At 41.3% G+C, this 15,876-nt stretch overlaps 1 protein-coding gene across 8 annotated transcripts in view; it reads left to right on the top strand.

Annotated features, from left to right (window-relative positions):
• The window catches only part of COL25A1 (collagen type XXV alpha 1 chain), a 580,731-nt gene that overhangs the window by 463,108 nt on the left and 101,747 nt on the right, over positions 1 to 15,876 (top strand). For all 8 annotated transcript variants that reach the window (XM_045284160.1, XM_045284159.1, XM_045284163.1 and 5 more), the window contains exons 13-15: positions 6,549 to 6,602; positions 8,717 to 8,743; positions 11,577 to 11,621. In XM_045284160.1, coding sequence (XP_045140095.1) covers positions 6,549 to 6,602; positions 8,717 to 8,743; positions 11,577 to 11,621 — 126 coding nt within the window. The remainder of the gene's footprint in view (positions 1 to 6,548; positions 6,603 to 8,716; positions 8,744 to 11,576; positions 11,622 to 15,876) is intronic.

Genomic DNA, 15,876 nt, shown 5'->3' on the forward strand with positions numbered 1-15,876 from the left:
GGGCACTGTTAGCTCTCTTCACCACATTTGCTTTTGCACACGTTTGTCTTCAGTGATTGTGTCAGTAGAGCGGGCACCCACTGATATGATTTTAAGTTCTTTGATGTCTGATAACTGGTCCCTTCTCCACCTCGTGGTCAGACAGGCTAGTGTGCTTCTTCCATATGGGCTTTGATGCTTCTCAGCTAGATGGCTGCTTGTATGTAAGACTCAATATTATACATACAAACGAATTCCCGTATTTTTTGTCTTCACTTCTGTGATATAATTGTCTCTGTGTGTATGGTTTTACTGTGGCATGATAATATCATATAATGGTATTCATTCGAAGATTCCTCATGATGATAGTATTTTACCCTTATTTATCTGAAAAATACACTAAGTGGTGATGTAACTCATTCTTCATCAAGACTTCCTTTTAATATGCCTTTATTCTGCCAATTTTCTTCCATAAATGCAACTATAATGAAATAAATCTTGTGTCCTCAGATCTCATTTAGCTACATATCTGCCGCACCCCCACCCCCTCTCAAAAATAAACTCTCTGGACAGATACCTGTCATATCGGTTCTGTCTTCACATTTCCTTCAGACAGCTTGGACTAGGACAGAATTGTCCCTAAACACCTGTCAGTGCAATGGCTGCGACCAGAACTCTGTAGCGTGGATTAATACTCAGAGTCACTCATCATTTCATCCCAACATTGCCGTCACACCACCTAGGAAGCTCGCTCGGCCAATACCAGCGGCCCCTGTAGACCGCCCTGGCTGTGTCTGATGATGTGTCTGATGTGTTTCTCTTTTTCTTTCTAAGTTGAAGTGAATTGCACACAGCAGAAATCTGATCATTTCGATGAGAATGTTCCTGTTCTTTAGTGCATTCACAATGATGTGCCACTATCACCACTATCTAGTTCCAAAATCAAATCCCATACCCATTACACAGGTGCTCCACTCCCCCTTTCTCCAGCTCCCAGGGACTTTCGATCTGCTTTCTGTAGCTGTCGGCTCAGCTTTTGTGAATATTTCATATAAACGGAACCACAGACATATTTTTCTTGATAGAACTCATTAAAGAGCTAAAATGCCGTGCTTCATCCTCAACCCTCCATTCTTTCTTGATCCATTCAGGAAGCAACTAGCTTTATTCATTTCTCAGCTTTAAAACTTTGTGAGCTGCCTGGGTAGTGGTAAGAGTCATATAAGATTGAGCAATAGAGAGTGCTCATGTGTGCCATGATATCACTAGGCGGGTGCGGGGTGGAAGGGTGGACCTCACAGGTAACACCACTGTTGATAAAATGTTTTGTGTCGTTGTCATCAGAAAGTAAACATTTTTTACTAGAATATCCCTCTAGTGTAAAAATGTACTAATTACCACATAGTGTAACTTCAACACCAGGACAAACAAATCTGTTTGGGATGAGGTACAGCCAGAATGCTCCTTAGAGGCAAAGATGATGAGACTTTGTCACATGCATTTTGGGCTTTCCACCAGAGAGACCGCTCACTGGAATAAGACAGCACACTTGATAGGGTAGAGGGTAACACCAGCTCTAGAGATACCACTGCATTTATGATGAATAAAATAGTAACCAAAATGGCTAAGAATGAAATGCTGAATGCTGGTGAGATGATGACAAAAATAACAGCGAGTAGGAGTGGTGGCTGGGTGGGAGACCTCCCATCATCCATGCAGGAGACCCAGGTTTGATGACTAACCTGCGACTTCAGGTGAAGCCACGTGAGTGGAGGCTTGCCTGTTGCTGTGATCTTGAACAGGTATTAGTGGAGCTTCCAGACTAAGACAAATTAGGAAGAAAGGCTTGGCTGTTTACTTCCAAAATGAAAATGATTGTTACAGGCTGATGGGACGATGAATGTAATTGTTGCTTACTTCTTTGCAACATTCCTCTTACAGTCTATAAAATGAAAGGAAAAAATGAATCGTGTGGGCGTCCCTTGATGGTCATATATTAAGGAGAACACTGCAGATATCTACACCATATTGCACTTCCTTGGTTCATCATCTCAGCATGTATTTTGTCCCTTTCCAGGGATTTACACATGCGCACACATACATACGCACATAAAACTCTTGTGACCATGGTTATTCTTTGAAACACTAAACCAAGTTTGTATTGTTCCCTAGCAGCATCTCCTGTTTGCACTAAGCCGTGAGTTATGAATTCTTCCTGTTGTGGACTCTGAGAAAGATAGACTCAACAGCTCCTTTTTTTTTTTTTTTCCTGCTTGCAGAGTGAATGATAGTCCTCTGTTTCCAAGTGTATTCTGCTTCCAAGTTCTTGCCCTCTTTGTAATGTACAAATGACAGGTCAATTTTTTTCTATAGGGGCCCCTGTTATTCTTAGTCAGAAAAATGCTTTGCCCTTTGACCAAAGAATGTGCCAGAGTTAGGACTATAGCGTGACTTTCCATAAAAGGAAATATTTTCCAGGAGGTTAAGGCTTTAGCAGTTATAATAATCCAGTATAATTAGAAAACACTTTCCTGCTTCGAGAAAGAAGCCACAAGCTTTATGTTGCATTCATTTATCTTGTAGGTGTGCATAAATCATCTTTGTAAAATGGAAGTTTAATTGAGATTTAAAAACATTCTGCATTAAAGTTTGAAAACCAACATGAAAGAAAACACTCAGGATTTATCTCAAACTATAAGAACTGAAGGGAAAAAAACAAACAAGCCTGCAATTGCATTATTGATGGGTCCTATTGACAAAGTGTTGAAAAATACTCACTGCCATTGGGTCAATCAATGCTGACTCAAAGTTACCCCTCTGGGTTTCCGAGACTAACTGTATATGAGTATAGAAATAGAAAGGCCCATCTTTTTCCCACTGAACAATACAGGAAGGAGTAAAAGAAGATAGAAGGAATACATAGTCTCAGTACCAAAAAGAATTGACTTGTTCAGCCATATTGAAATTATCAAGAATTGATGGTATTGGAGGAAAAGGAAAAAGAAAGTGGTGTTGTACAAGGAAGAAGTAGTCCAAGGTGCACTGCGGAAACCACAGAAGTTGACAGAATAGCGATTTAAATGTTTTAGCAAACTGATACAGTGCTGGCCAAGAAATTTGGAAAACAGCTGCCTGACCAATAGTATAGAAGAGATCCATATTTTTGCCCAAAGATAGATGATCTTGCAGAATACAGAAATTATTAAACATATATTATTAATATCACATGCAGGTAATATTTTCCTAAAGGTGATTCAAAAGCAGTCGCAGCAGTGCATATACAGGAAGCCATCAGAAATTCAAACTGGATTCAGAAGAGCATTGGAATGAAAAATATCATAGCTGATGGCAGACAAATCTTGGCTAAGAACAAAGAATACCAGAAAGATGCATACTTGTGTTGCATTGTCCGTATAAAGGCATCCAGCTGCTTGGATCAAAACAGATTTTGGATAACCTTGTGAAGAATGGGAATTTCAGAATGCTTAATTGTGTTCATGTGGAACATGTACCTAGACCAAGAGGCAGTCCTTTGAACAGAAAAAAAAATATTTTCTTTACTTTAATATCATAAAGATGTGAACCACAGTTGAATACTTTCATCATACTTATTTAATCTGTCTGCTGAGCAAATAATATGAGGAAATGCATTTCCTCATTCCCCCATGATGGAATTTTTTTCAAGACTGTGTATTTAATTAATTTATTTATTTATTTTTACAAAACAACATTGTCACCTTCAAAGTACTCTCCATTATACTTAGTACATTTGTCAAATCTGAGATTTCATTCAAATCCAAACACTTTTCAAACTCATCGGTTTGAATGGCTGATAGCACCTCCCTCATTTTTTTTCATCACCTCTTCCATGTCATCAAATCACTGTCCTTTAATGCCCCTCTTCATTTGGGGAATCAGAAAGAAGTCTCACAGAACGGAGTCAAGTGAGTCAGGTGCATGGGGCAAGAGAGGCATACTTTTTTTTTTTGCCCCAAACTGGCGCACTGAGATGGCTGCATGAGCAGCTGTATTGTCATAGTGGCAAAACCAGCCCCATCTGCCACAAAGCAGGCCTTTTTTGTTGCACACTGTTACACAATCTTTTCAGAACCTCTCAATAGAAAGCTTGATGAACAGTCTAACCTGGGGGAATGAACTCCAAATGCACTACAAGTCAACATGTTCGTCCATTTGGGAAGTTGACAGATGTCCAGAACGAGGCTTGTCATCAATTGGCATTTTACCTTTTTTGAAATGGGAAAACCACCTGTACACCTGCCTTTTTCCCATAGCACTGTCCTTGTCAGCTGTGTTCAATATCACAACAGTTTCTGAGGCATTTTTCCTGAGCAGGAAACAAAATTTCACAGCCGTACACAGTTCTCTTAAGCCAACATAAGGTTGGAACAAAACTGCTTTTATTAAATAAAAAAAAATCACTGTGACCAGAGAGAACCTTCCCAGGAGATGCCACTGTGTGTACTAACTCAGAGCGGGTTGGTCAACGATCACCTAGGGGGGAAATTGTGTACTACAAAAGCTCTGCTCCACCCAGCACAATTCTGAGTTTTTTTGATACCCCCATGTATTGCACAGGGCAGATCTGCTGCGTGAAACCTTTATAGTGTTAAAAATCCGAGATGTCTCTTTGAAGACTAAGGTAAACCTGGCTGAACCCATGGTATTTCTGTCACCTCATATACATGCAGAGACTGAACTATTAAATAGGAAAACTGAAGTATGGATACCCTGGAGTTATGGTATAGGCGAAGTGTGTGGAACAAACCACGGGCTTGCAGGAGAAAGAACAATCTGTCTTGGGAAACACAACTAGAATGCTCCTTAGAAGCAAAGATAGGGAGACTTCATCTTCCTTATTTGGACACGTCACCGGAAGGTGCCAGTCCCTAGAGAAGGAGAGAATGCTCGGCAAAGTAGAGCCAACAAAAAGGAGACCCTCACAATGGTGAATTGTCCCAGTGGCTGCAACAGGGAGCTCCAGCATCGCAAAGGTTGTGAGGTTGGTGCAGGCCTGGGCTGTGTTTTGTCTTGTTGTACATAGGATCCCTGTGACATGGAACTGACCCAATGGCCCCTAACGAGAGCGACAAACATTTAGGAGGGTCAGTTAGAAAGGAGGGTGATAAATCAAGGGATAGTGAGGATAGATTATGTGTGATCTGTCCCCAAGTTTATAACAACGTCTTGAAGTGTTCCTTCACAGATGCACAGACATTTGATAGAGGGATAAAATGGCTGTGAGAGTTTAAATATTGGTATGAGATGGCCCTGGGAGTGTAGTGGTTACGCCTTGGCTTGCTAAACAGCAAGGTCGGCAGTTTGAAACCACAAGCTCCTCTGAGGGAGAAAGACAAGGGTTTCTACTCCCGTAAAAGGTTACAGTCTAGGAAACTCAGAGCGGCAGTTCTCCCTGCCCTCCGGGGTTGCTGTGAGCCAGGAGAGACTGGGTGGCAGTGAGCATCCTCCGACAGCTGCAGGCAACTCTCTTAACCTCTCCCTGCCCTGTCTTTTTTATGTGTGAACTGTAAAACACTAATAGTACTGACTTAGTATCATTTTGTGAGAATTAAGTGAGTTAATGAATGCAGAGTTCCTGGCAGCACTAAGAGATATTACTGTTATTAGCAGCATGCAGATTTTGAGCCTGAGAACTCAAATGTAAGAAAAGGGTGCCCTCCTGGTGCCACCTTGAAAACTTAGACATCTTTCCTAAATGTCAGTGAATTGAGCAACTTTACCACCCTTAGCACAAAGAAGAAAACTGTCTAATAGTGGAGAATTTGAGGAAATAGTTTTTCATGAAATTCTAGTTGACATGAGCTTGACTCATGTCAAAGCATGGTTGACCAGCGTGTCTTTCCCAGGCTCCTGGGCCCTTCCAGTGGCTTACTGTTGTCTAGAGAGACACACAGCCATCTTTTGGAAATGGGAAGGTATTCTTGTCCAATAGCTCTCATCTCTTCCCCCAAAGTCATGATGATAATGACAGCCACAAATCTCAATGCTTGGTTTTAATTATTTTTACAATGAATCTAGAACAAGAAGCCAATACCATTTTTACTTTTCACCTTTGTGACCAACATGTGTACATGAATTAATTGTTTCAGGTTTTGTTCCAAAATTTTGATTTGGAAATGTTCATTGGATTAAGTCTCAAGTAAAAACTAATGATTTGATCTTTAGTTTCCTGAGCGCATAATTACTTAGAAGTGTTCTATCAAAGGAGCCTTATATTTTCAGTTCTTCACTCATTCAACAAAAATTTCCTTGATGCCTTCATTGTATCCAGCCTTATGCTGGATAATTACTACCTTCCAGTGGTAAGTTGCTTCAGCTTTCTTTATGGACTGGACAAAGGTAAATAATTCTGTTGTATGATTTGTACATAGATATAGAATTTTGGACCATATAAACTAATTGGTGTTTATACGTTGACTCATTTTCCACCTACTTTTAAAGCATTATTACATAGTTGTCCCTGGTAATGAGGTATACCTAATGTATTGGTTTTTGTCTTTTATTTAGTACTGTCTAATTTTTATTTTAAGGGTGAGCCTGGACTTCCTGGAGCAGTAGGACAAAGCGGAACGCCAGGATCAAGGGTTAGTTAAATAAAACCAACCAGAGTCATTTGAGATATGATTTTCCATGAAATTGTAAACTATTACAATTTTTGAACCCCACTGGTTGTACTTGGGTGGACATTTTTTTATTAATACTGTCATAAGCTATAGTCAGCACTTTGTGATTAGTGACTAAACTGCATTTGTGATTCTCAGCATGAAATATGCCAGACCCCTTCATTCCCCACACCTCACCCACCCCATCCCCCCAAAAAAATCAAATGTGACCAGAATGTATAAAATCTTTATTTTGGAACACTTAAATAACTAGAAAGCACTCGTTTCTGGTATGTTCCTTGTCATTGCACTACTTCATGGGCATATAAAGACATGAACTATGCCCATGTGACCTAAAAATCACATCCTACATCCAACACTGGCTAAAGATGGTATCCCCTGTCCCACTGTGGACTGTCCTCAATATTTGGCACCCTGCAGTGCTTACACAACAGAGTTCATCGTGGGAGGTGCAGAATAAAGATGTAGCATGCATAACATTTACATATGGATGTAGTCTGGATTACCAAATCAGGAAAAGATGCAGAGAGGATGATCTGGGGAATGCTTGCAAGTTTTCCTGTCTTTTCTTTTTTCGAAGAACAAATTAATCCGTTCAGTAAAAAAGGATTGGTGACAGTTTTGTTTAAACTGTCAGACAAACAGGCAGACAAATCTCAAATCCTTTGATGAGTGGACATCCCTTGAAGTACAAAACTCACGTCTAATCCCATCAGCTGTGCTGCGGTGTATCTGTTCACACAGGTGCCTGTCAGCTGATTTTCCAGATCACGTTGCAATCGACAGGAGCCTAGGACAGACCTCAACTTTACAGGCCCCATCATTTGTCCTGCACGAGGAGAAAGAAAAGACTCCTTTGGGAGTACAGTCATTTTCCTGTCGTCTTCTCTTTCTTGCTCCATGTTAACATGTCAAATGATAGGAGTTAATGCTTACTGCATGTTCATGATGCTATTCTTGGATTGCCTAGCAACCGTCAGGGTGGTGGTGCAACAGTGAAGATGGCCAGAAATTCAGAAAGTCAAAGGGTCAAGCTGAGCTTCAGGAAAAGCAAAGAAATTTGCCCTCAAATTGACTTCTTTGAGAGGTTTTTAATTTTAAAAGAAAAATAGTAAAAAGTAGTCTGATCTCATGGCAACACCCACTCAAGCTTTTTGGAAGGGAAATGTTATTATCATGTGTCAAACACATACACGCTCATTGCCATAAAGTCAATTTTGACTCATAGCACACGGTAGAACTGCTCCTGTGGGTTTCTGTGCCTGTAACTTTTACTGGAGTAGAAAACCTCATATCTCTCCTATGGAGCAGCTTGTGGTTTCGAACTGCTGACCTGTGGTTAGCAGCCTAGTACAGAACCCATTATGCCACTAGGGCTCCCTATTAATTATAAGGTGTAGTGTATACCTTAGAAAAATTTTAGTCCTTATGTCATTTGAATAAGGACATCGCTCCTAAACTCACTTAGATTCTGTCCTAATCTAGTCTCTGACCGGAAGATGCCAATGCCTCCTAAAATATGCCTGACCTGGGCCACCTGGAATACCAGCAAGCTGAAGCGTGTTCCCGTTACTGGGAAAGAAGTATCATCCAGGGCTAAGTGTCTATGGTCATGTTAGGGGAGGAGAGTGGAAACACTGGAAGTCTGGACCCTTAAAATGGCCCAGGCACCCAGGGGTGCTTAGAACAAAAGGCTTTGTGGAAGAAATGTGCTTGTCCACCTTCATTATTTTAATTGGGGCAGAGTCAAAAGGAATATGCTAGTTTAGACCCTTGCAGACGATGTATCACCACGTCACTGTACTTGGGTCCTTTCTGGTTTCTGAATCGGAATCTTAAAATATACTTCTGTAGTCTTCGAAACACAAAGGTTTAAGATTATTCTGTTTGATGTGAATATTGATACCCAGTTCTCCAGGAAATCGTCTTTTTCAGTGTATTCACGTGGCCGCCATGTATTGCCACAGGAGAGCGTTCCCCCCCAGTGTCCCGAGTCTGTTGCAGTATGATTTTGTTCGGTGGCCTTTTGTTCTTCACTGTGTAACCTGTCATCCAATCTCTGTTAATTTACCCAGGGAGAACCTGGAGAACGAGGAGAAAAGGTGAGAAGGATTTTGCTTATATTTTTTTCTCTCCCCCTCCCTGGTCCTCCACTACTCCCCTCAACTTCGGCGGATGGGAAAAGTGTGAATGCAAGTGCTTAGAGATGCGGAGAGAAAGGGAGCAAACTTAAACATTCGCAGTTGGGCTTTTGAATCACTTTCCAAAAAGCAACCCACCTTAGGCCTGCAAATATGCTGTACCAACTACTCACTAAGGCCGTCCCATGCCATTGCAACGTCTTCTGCAGAATCCCCATCTCTTCCTGCTGCTTCCATGGCACTGGGTTAAGAGGATCCAGATGGTGTGCCTTCTGCAATGCACTGAAAGTTGTCCCACAAGGAATCCCCATAGACCTGACACGTGAACAAAAGGAGACAGGGCGTTCTGCATGTTCACTTGTGCTTAGAATCCCATCCGCACCAGTGTGGGGTCTGTCCTGGTTTGTTTTCGGTTCCCAGGGTGCGTCACTGTGTTTATTTTTCTAGTTCTTGGGGATATTTCCTTGAATCATGCTTGCGACACGTGTTCTCTCTGAAGGAAACTACCAATCTACTACACATTCCTTCTGGCAAATCCACAGGATAACTGTTAATCCTCTAAGAAGCTCATCGATAGGCCAAGCAGACTTCTTGACCCAGTTGAACTCTTTTTCAGCATGACAAAGCAAAAACAAAATCAAACAAAAACACATCTATTTAAATGGGAAGAGCACAAAAATGAACGCATTTCGCCATCTCCTGAGGGGATGGCTCAGGCTAACTTTTCGCTTCACAACCACTCTGAGCCAGTTTTCCTGATAAGGTTGGTTTTGTTTTCAATAAAGGGATTTTCAAGTCCCTTTATTTCAAGTCCCCCCAAATTTGCAGCTTACTAACAGGCTATCTCTCAAAGATCTGCTATCCCTGATGATCAGCACATTTATTTGACATGCAGCCAATTCATGGTAATTAAGTTGACATTAATTAGACACCAGAAGAGTCTTGTGTGTAGAAAATAAGGAGCGAAGCCAGCAGTGGTTTGAGGTTTCATCAGATAAGGTGTTGCAGGCCCACCGCGGCTGCTGCCGGGCCACATCCATCCGTCACCACAGTCAAATGCCTGAGCTGGTTCACTTCATGCTCTTTGAAACAATAAGCGAAAACGGGGAGCGGGGCAGGGGGAAGGCCTCTCTTCCCCATCTGCCCTTTCCCAAGGAAATCATTATCAATCATTTCTCTTTCTTTAGGAACCTTTTCATCTTCTAGAAAAGTGACCTCTTAGGAGGCTAGGGAAAAGGGCATGCCAGCCTATGGAATGTATGAACAATATTGCATTGTTACTGCTAATGACTACCATTGTTTAAGGGCTCATTATGGATCAGCTACTGCCCCAGTTACTTGACACTTGATGTTTAAAGAGTTTAATTTGGCCCAGTCGGTGCTAGAGCTGAATTCGGGACTCGGGTCTCTCTGACTTCAAAGCCCATGCAATCTCCACTATGTTTCAGGAAGTCTATCTACCTATCATTTATTACTGCATTATTTTGTGTACAGAAAGAAGAGTTCAATGAAGAAATCAGAATGTTATTGTTGCTAGGTGCCGTCAAGTTGGTGGTGACTCATGGCTGCTCTATGCAGGGCACAACACTACACTGCTGTGTCCCCCATCCTCACAATTGTTGAGTATGAGCCCAGTGTTGCAGCCTCTGAGTCAGTCCATCTCCTTGAGGGTCTTCCTCTGTTTCACTGCCCCTCACTTGACCAAGCATGATGTCCTTCTCCAGGGACTAGTCTCTCCTGATAACATGTCCAAAGTACGCAAGTCATGACCTTAACCAGCCTCCCAGGGAACATTCTGGATATACTTCTTCCAAGACTGGTTTATTTGTTCTTCTACAGTCCATGGTATTTTAAACACTCTTTACCAGAATCATAATTCAAATGCATCCATTCTTCTTTGGTCTTCTTTATTCAATGTGCAGTTTTCCAAGAAAGCTTTCAGACTAAGAACAGAATATGAAGAAAGAATAAGTTTCCCAGTTCTGAGTGATTAGCCACTGAGAGGAAATTAAAAACTTACAAACGACACATACACTTCCCAAATCCATTTTCCTATGATTAAAAAAAAGTAAGGTTTTCTAAGAACTATTTATTTCCCAGGTGAAAATCACTCAAGGTCAGAGAAGTCAGTGCTCATCTTCAGGTTCTGAGTAGAGTATGGTGGTCCACCGGAAAGCGAGACACTCAGGGAGATGCACTGGCACGGTGGTTGCAACAATGGGCTCCCACATAGCAACGAATGTGAGGCTGGAGCAGGACCAAGCAACCCTTTGTTCTGTGGGCTATGGCGTCACAGAGAGCAGACTTGAGAGACCTTGCAACAACATCGTGCGCTTTAGGAGCCCAGAAGTTGACAATGGGCTTGGAGCAAGGGTGGGATTCATGGGAAGGGGAGAGAGAGGGCAGGGTCTGGTTGGCAGGAATTGCACAAGAAAGGATGCACATGGGTGTCAAGTGTAAGTCTTTGTTAGAGGGAAGGCCTGACCGGAAGAGAAAAGAGAGGGGCTTAAGGGGAATTTAAGTCAGAATAAGACATTACAAGGCAGATGGAAAAATTACTGCTTTCTGTTAATACTATGGAAGGGATTAAAATTGTTCTCCAATGCCCATTGTTATCATTTGATACCAGCCTACTTAAAAGTACATTATCTCCTGTAGAATATTGACTAGATATTTTAATAGGTGGTGTTTTTAAAAATGCAGTTTATGAGAAAACTTAACAAAAAATACTCTTGGCTTAATGTCACCAGCATATTTGACATGTGTGGATTTGGTTTTGTTTGTCTCTCCTCAGGGAGATGCTGGAGAAAATGGCCCCAAAGGTGACACGGGCGCAAAGGTACAATGTTTGTGAATTATGAAATGTCTTAGGTGGGATCAAGAAAGATAATCACATAGGGCTGGGAAGGGGAAGTTCCCAGGAGGTCTGTGAGTGTGGGAAGCTTCATAAGACAAGGTCAGAGATGGTTCTCCAGGATTAGAAAACACTGAAATATTTGATTATCCCACCAGAATCTAGCTAAAAATTTAAGTATTTTGAAAGTAAAATGATATGTCTCAAATGATGGAAATTGCATAGCTAAGTTTCCAGTATTAGGCTTTAAGGAACAACAGCATAAATTCATAGCCAAGGGGACTCAAACTTCATGCCCGGGGATATGAAAACATAGGTCCTGAGGGATCCATGTGCCCGGTTCTAGAAGAAGAGAACGTGCCAGAGATTGGGACAAAGGTTTTGAGAGTTGATTCTTTCACTCGCTACCACCCTGAGACCAGAAGTAGCTGGGTCCTGGGCGCCACTGCTGGCCACTTTGAGAAGGACCACAATAAAGGACTCTGGATCAAGTACAAGAAAAATGTGGAACAAAACCTGAAATTTTTATTCCAGGCTTACTGCTCTGATAGAGACTGGTGGAACTCCCAAGACTGTGGTCTTAGTCACCCTTCAGGCCTGGAAGCGAATTCACCTCTGTGGCTCAAGTTTTAGGCAAACAAGCAATAGGGAAGTCTACGCAGCAAACTGTAACACTAGGGAAGTATGCATTCCTCAGAATAATCAATCATTTGAGATCAAGTGGGTTGCATTTGCCCAAGACCGAAGTTCTGAAGATAAGAAGGGGTGGGAAGGAGGAGGAATAGAAGTGGAAAATGAGGGAAATGGGGGATAGATGGTGTTTCATTATGGGGATCGCAATCAATGACATGAAACAAAATGTGTGTGATATTGTTGAATGGAAAACTGATTTGTTCTGAAAACCTTCCCCCAATTAGCAGTAAAAAATTAGGGAAAAAATGGAAAGGTGGATGCCAAATTAATTGTATTTACTCTAATTATACAACTATAATTAGAAACTTTCGTGCCATTTAAAAATTGACCTCAACTTGAAATCCAATGATTGAATAGATACTTGGTCAGCAGGGGCCTCTGTATTTTTCAAACCATCACTAAGATTTTGTTAGTATAATTACTTATAAGCAGTCATCTTGTGGCTGGTATTTGTACTCACTGCCCCCTCCCTTCCCCCTCAATGTATCATTGTTGCTACCTTCTGCTTGGACTTATATATGACCCAAATCACTGACATACTGTGGACACTTGCTGTGTGTTAGGAATTAAAATCTTTTAAAATGCTGAAAATATAATAGGATTTTAGATGATATCAAGCAAAGTAGTTGAGTGGTTAAAAAAAGAAGAATGAAACTATTCTTGGCATGAGCATAAGGCTGTTCCATTCTGAAAATTACTGTAGTACAGATGGATAATGATTGGTCATAAAAGCCTATCTATAAACAAAATGAACTTTATCTTTCTCATTCTTATAAATATTAAAATAAACATGGCATGAGTGGTAAGAATGGATTAATGTCAGTAAGTAGCAGTTGTGTTTATATTCAGGGAGTAGTCCTGTTCTAGAAATTCAGTGGAACTCAGTTTTTTGTTGATTAGTGTTTCTCAGCCTCAGTGCTATTGGCATTTCGGGTTGGATACCGGTTTGTTGTGGAGACACATCTCTGCACTGCAGGGTGTGTGCCAGCATTCTTGGCTGCTAGCCGCCAATGCCCGCAGCAGCCCCTGTCCCCCAGGTCACGACAGTCAAAGATGTCTCCAGACATTACCAAATATCCCTTTCTGGGGAAAATTGGTGCATTGGATAACCACTGGTGTTGGCCCATCTTATTTTGCTCTCAAGTGTATCGCACCATAATCCAATGTGGCCCGAAAATGTTCAATACTAATGAGAGCTGTGATACTACCCTATTCTTGAAATCACATTTTGAAACCCTATGTATAAAACTAAAAACAGGCCACCTATTATTCTGTTGATGTTTCAGAGACAGCAAACATTTTGGTAAAAGACTGGAGAATGAATATTATAGGTTTGGTGTGCCATGTGGTCTCAGTCGCAGTACTCCACTTGGCCGTCCAAGTAAGAAAACATTAACAAAGGAGCCTGGCTGTGCTCCAAGAAACCTCATTTGCAGATGCTGAGATTTTAATGTCATGTGTTTTTCACCTGCCATGAGATAATACCATTTTTTTAGCCATATTACAATACAGAATCCCTCTCTGACTCATTAGCCATACAAAAACAGGTGGAATTGACCCATGGGCCTGAGTTGCCAGCTTCTGCCTACAGAAAGCACTGTGAGAACAATTCCTTATCGTGAAAATAATTTATGCCAAGCACTCTTGGGTAAGCGTTGGACTGCGAACCAAAAGGTCAGTGTTTCAAACCCTCAGCTGCTTCTCAGGAGAAAGTCGAAGCCATCGATTCCCATAGAGATGTGCAGTCTTGGAAACCATACCTAGGGTCGCTATGAGTTAGAGTCAACTCAGGGACAATGGGGTTGATTATGTGAATCTCTGTAGATAATTTAGGAGATGTATTTTAAAGCTATGTTTTTTGGAACATAGGAAATCATTGTTTCTTTGAAGACACATGTCTTAATTTTCCAGTAGTAAAGTAATATTTTTCTTTTAACAGACTAAATATATCTCAGAGGAATACTGTGCTGATGTTTATATATATAATGCAAATCATTTGCCATATTGACTCACACATAGTAAACTCTCAGTAAATGTCAACTTTTCTTACCACATGGATATTAAAATCAACTAGTTTGGTTGTTACTCCTTCTGAACAAAAAGTTTTATTAGTTGGCCAAAATTAAGCATAAGGCATGCTTCAGTTAAAACGGAAATCATTTCTATAAACTTTCAAGGGGTCTAAACAGGATGTTGTAAATAGGAATCTGTAACGCATAATATGTAACCTGACCCATAGCATTCATCCCCGAAAAAGCTGTAATTGGAATATAATTTTTTATGTATTTTTTAAACATTTCCTGCTTCTGTCAGATAATTTGTTTCCAGCATGTTGGAAACACTCTTTGCATGGCCTTTGTGTTCAGTATGTGAAACTCATTCATCATTTACCAAGTTCGGGATGTAGGGAAAAATGCTTCTTTTCTGCCATTGATGTAGTAAATTACGTCATTGACTGATTCGCTTTAACAGGATTTTTTTTCTTTTCATCCAACTCAGTGCCTTTGGATGGTAAAACAATCTAACCCTTCCCAGACTGGTCCTCTGGAAATGCTGGGGAACCATAAAACCACTAGGCTGGCTTTTCTTTGTGGCGAGCCACTGTATTCTGGATTTAAGAATGACCTGCCAGAGATGGATTTTAATCTGTGTCGGGTTCTTGTTGAACGATTATTGTCTCATCTTTGGAGTATTAGTCCCTCCAATAAGAAATATGTAGAAATGAATTTTTCTTTAACCCCCACTGTAAAATAGATGTTAGTCCAGCAGACCGAATGGTTAGCAGGTGATTCAGGAATTTCCCTCCAGTCTCTTGCTTTACCTCTGTCCTCATTTTCTTTCTTCCTCCTGTCCACTTTACTTACAAACACACTTCCTTCTTACTTTACATTCGACATGGCTTCTCTGATGGCATTTGGTTTCCATCCCCTGAGCCTTTTCATAACCAGATCCAGATTTGGAGACACCAACCCAACTATCTTTAGATCAAAGCTTATTCCCACCCCAGTCAGTGTTGGACATTCTCTGACTTACCATGCTCTTTCCTTACCTAATAACACTCTTGCCCTCTGCCTTCTTTCCCCAACTCCGTATCTCCACCTAGTCACTTTCCAACCTTCCCTGAAACTTTTACCTGTGAGTTATTTCCTTGGGGTGGTCTTTCAGTCTCCTAGAGATGGAGTAAGTCCCCTGTAATATCCCACCGCCAATAGCATTCTTTACACTCTCATGCCCCTTCCCATAGTTGGTTGTAATTTCCAGTGTAATTGAGCCCCCAGCTCGCTGGGGGGGGGGTGTGAAGAAAGAAAGAAAGAAAGAAAGGAAAAGGTACATGAACAAACACAAACAAACAAACAAAATGATCCAGTGTCCGTATGCTCTCACTGCCATCCAGTTGATCCTGCCTCCTAGCACCCCAGAGGACAGGTGCAGCTGCCCTGTGGGAGTGTGAGACTGTGACTGAGCAGGACAGGGCAGCCTCTTCGCCTCCCTCAGAGCGCTGATGGTTTCCAACTGCACAACTTGCAGCGAGCAGCCCGCCATGGAA

This window comes from Echinops telfairi, unplaced genomic scaffold (assembly GCF_000313985.2).
Source record: "Echinops telfairi isolate 266 unplaced genomic scaffold, ASM31398v2 ScPeMD7_7468;HRSCAF=8506_0, whole genome shotgun sequence".
NCBI classification, from domain to species: domain Eukaryota; kingdom Metazoa; phylum Chordata; class Mammalia; order Afrosoricida; family Tenrecidae; genus Echinops; species Echinops telfairi.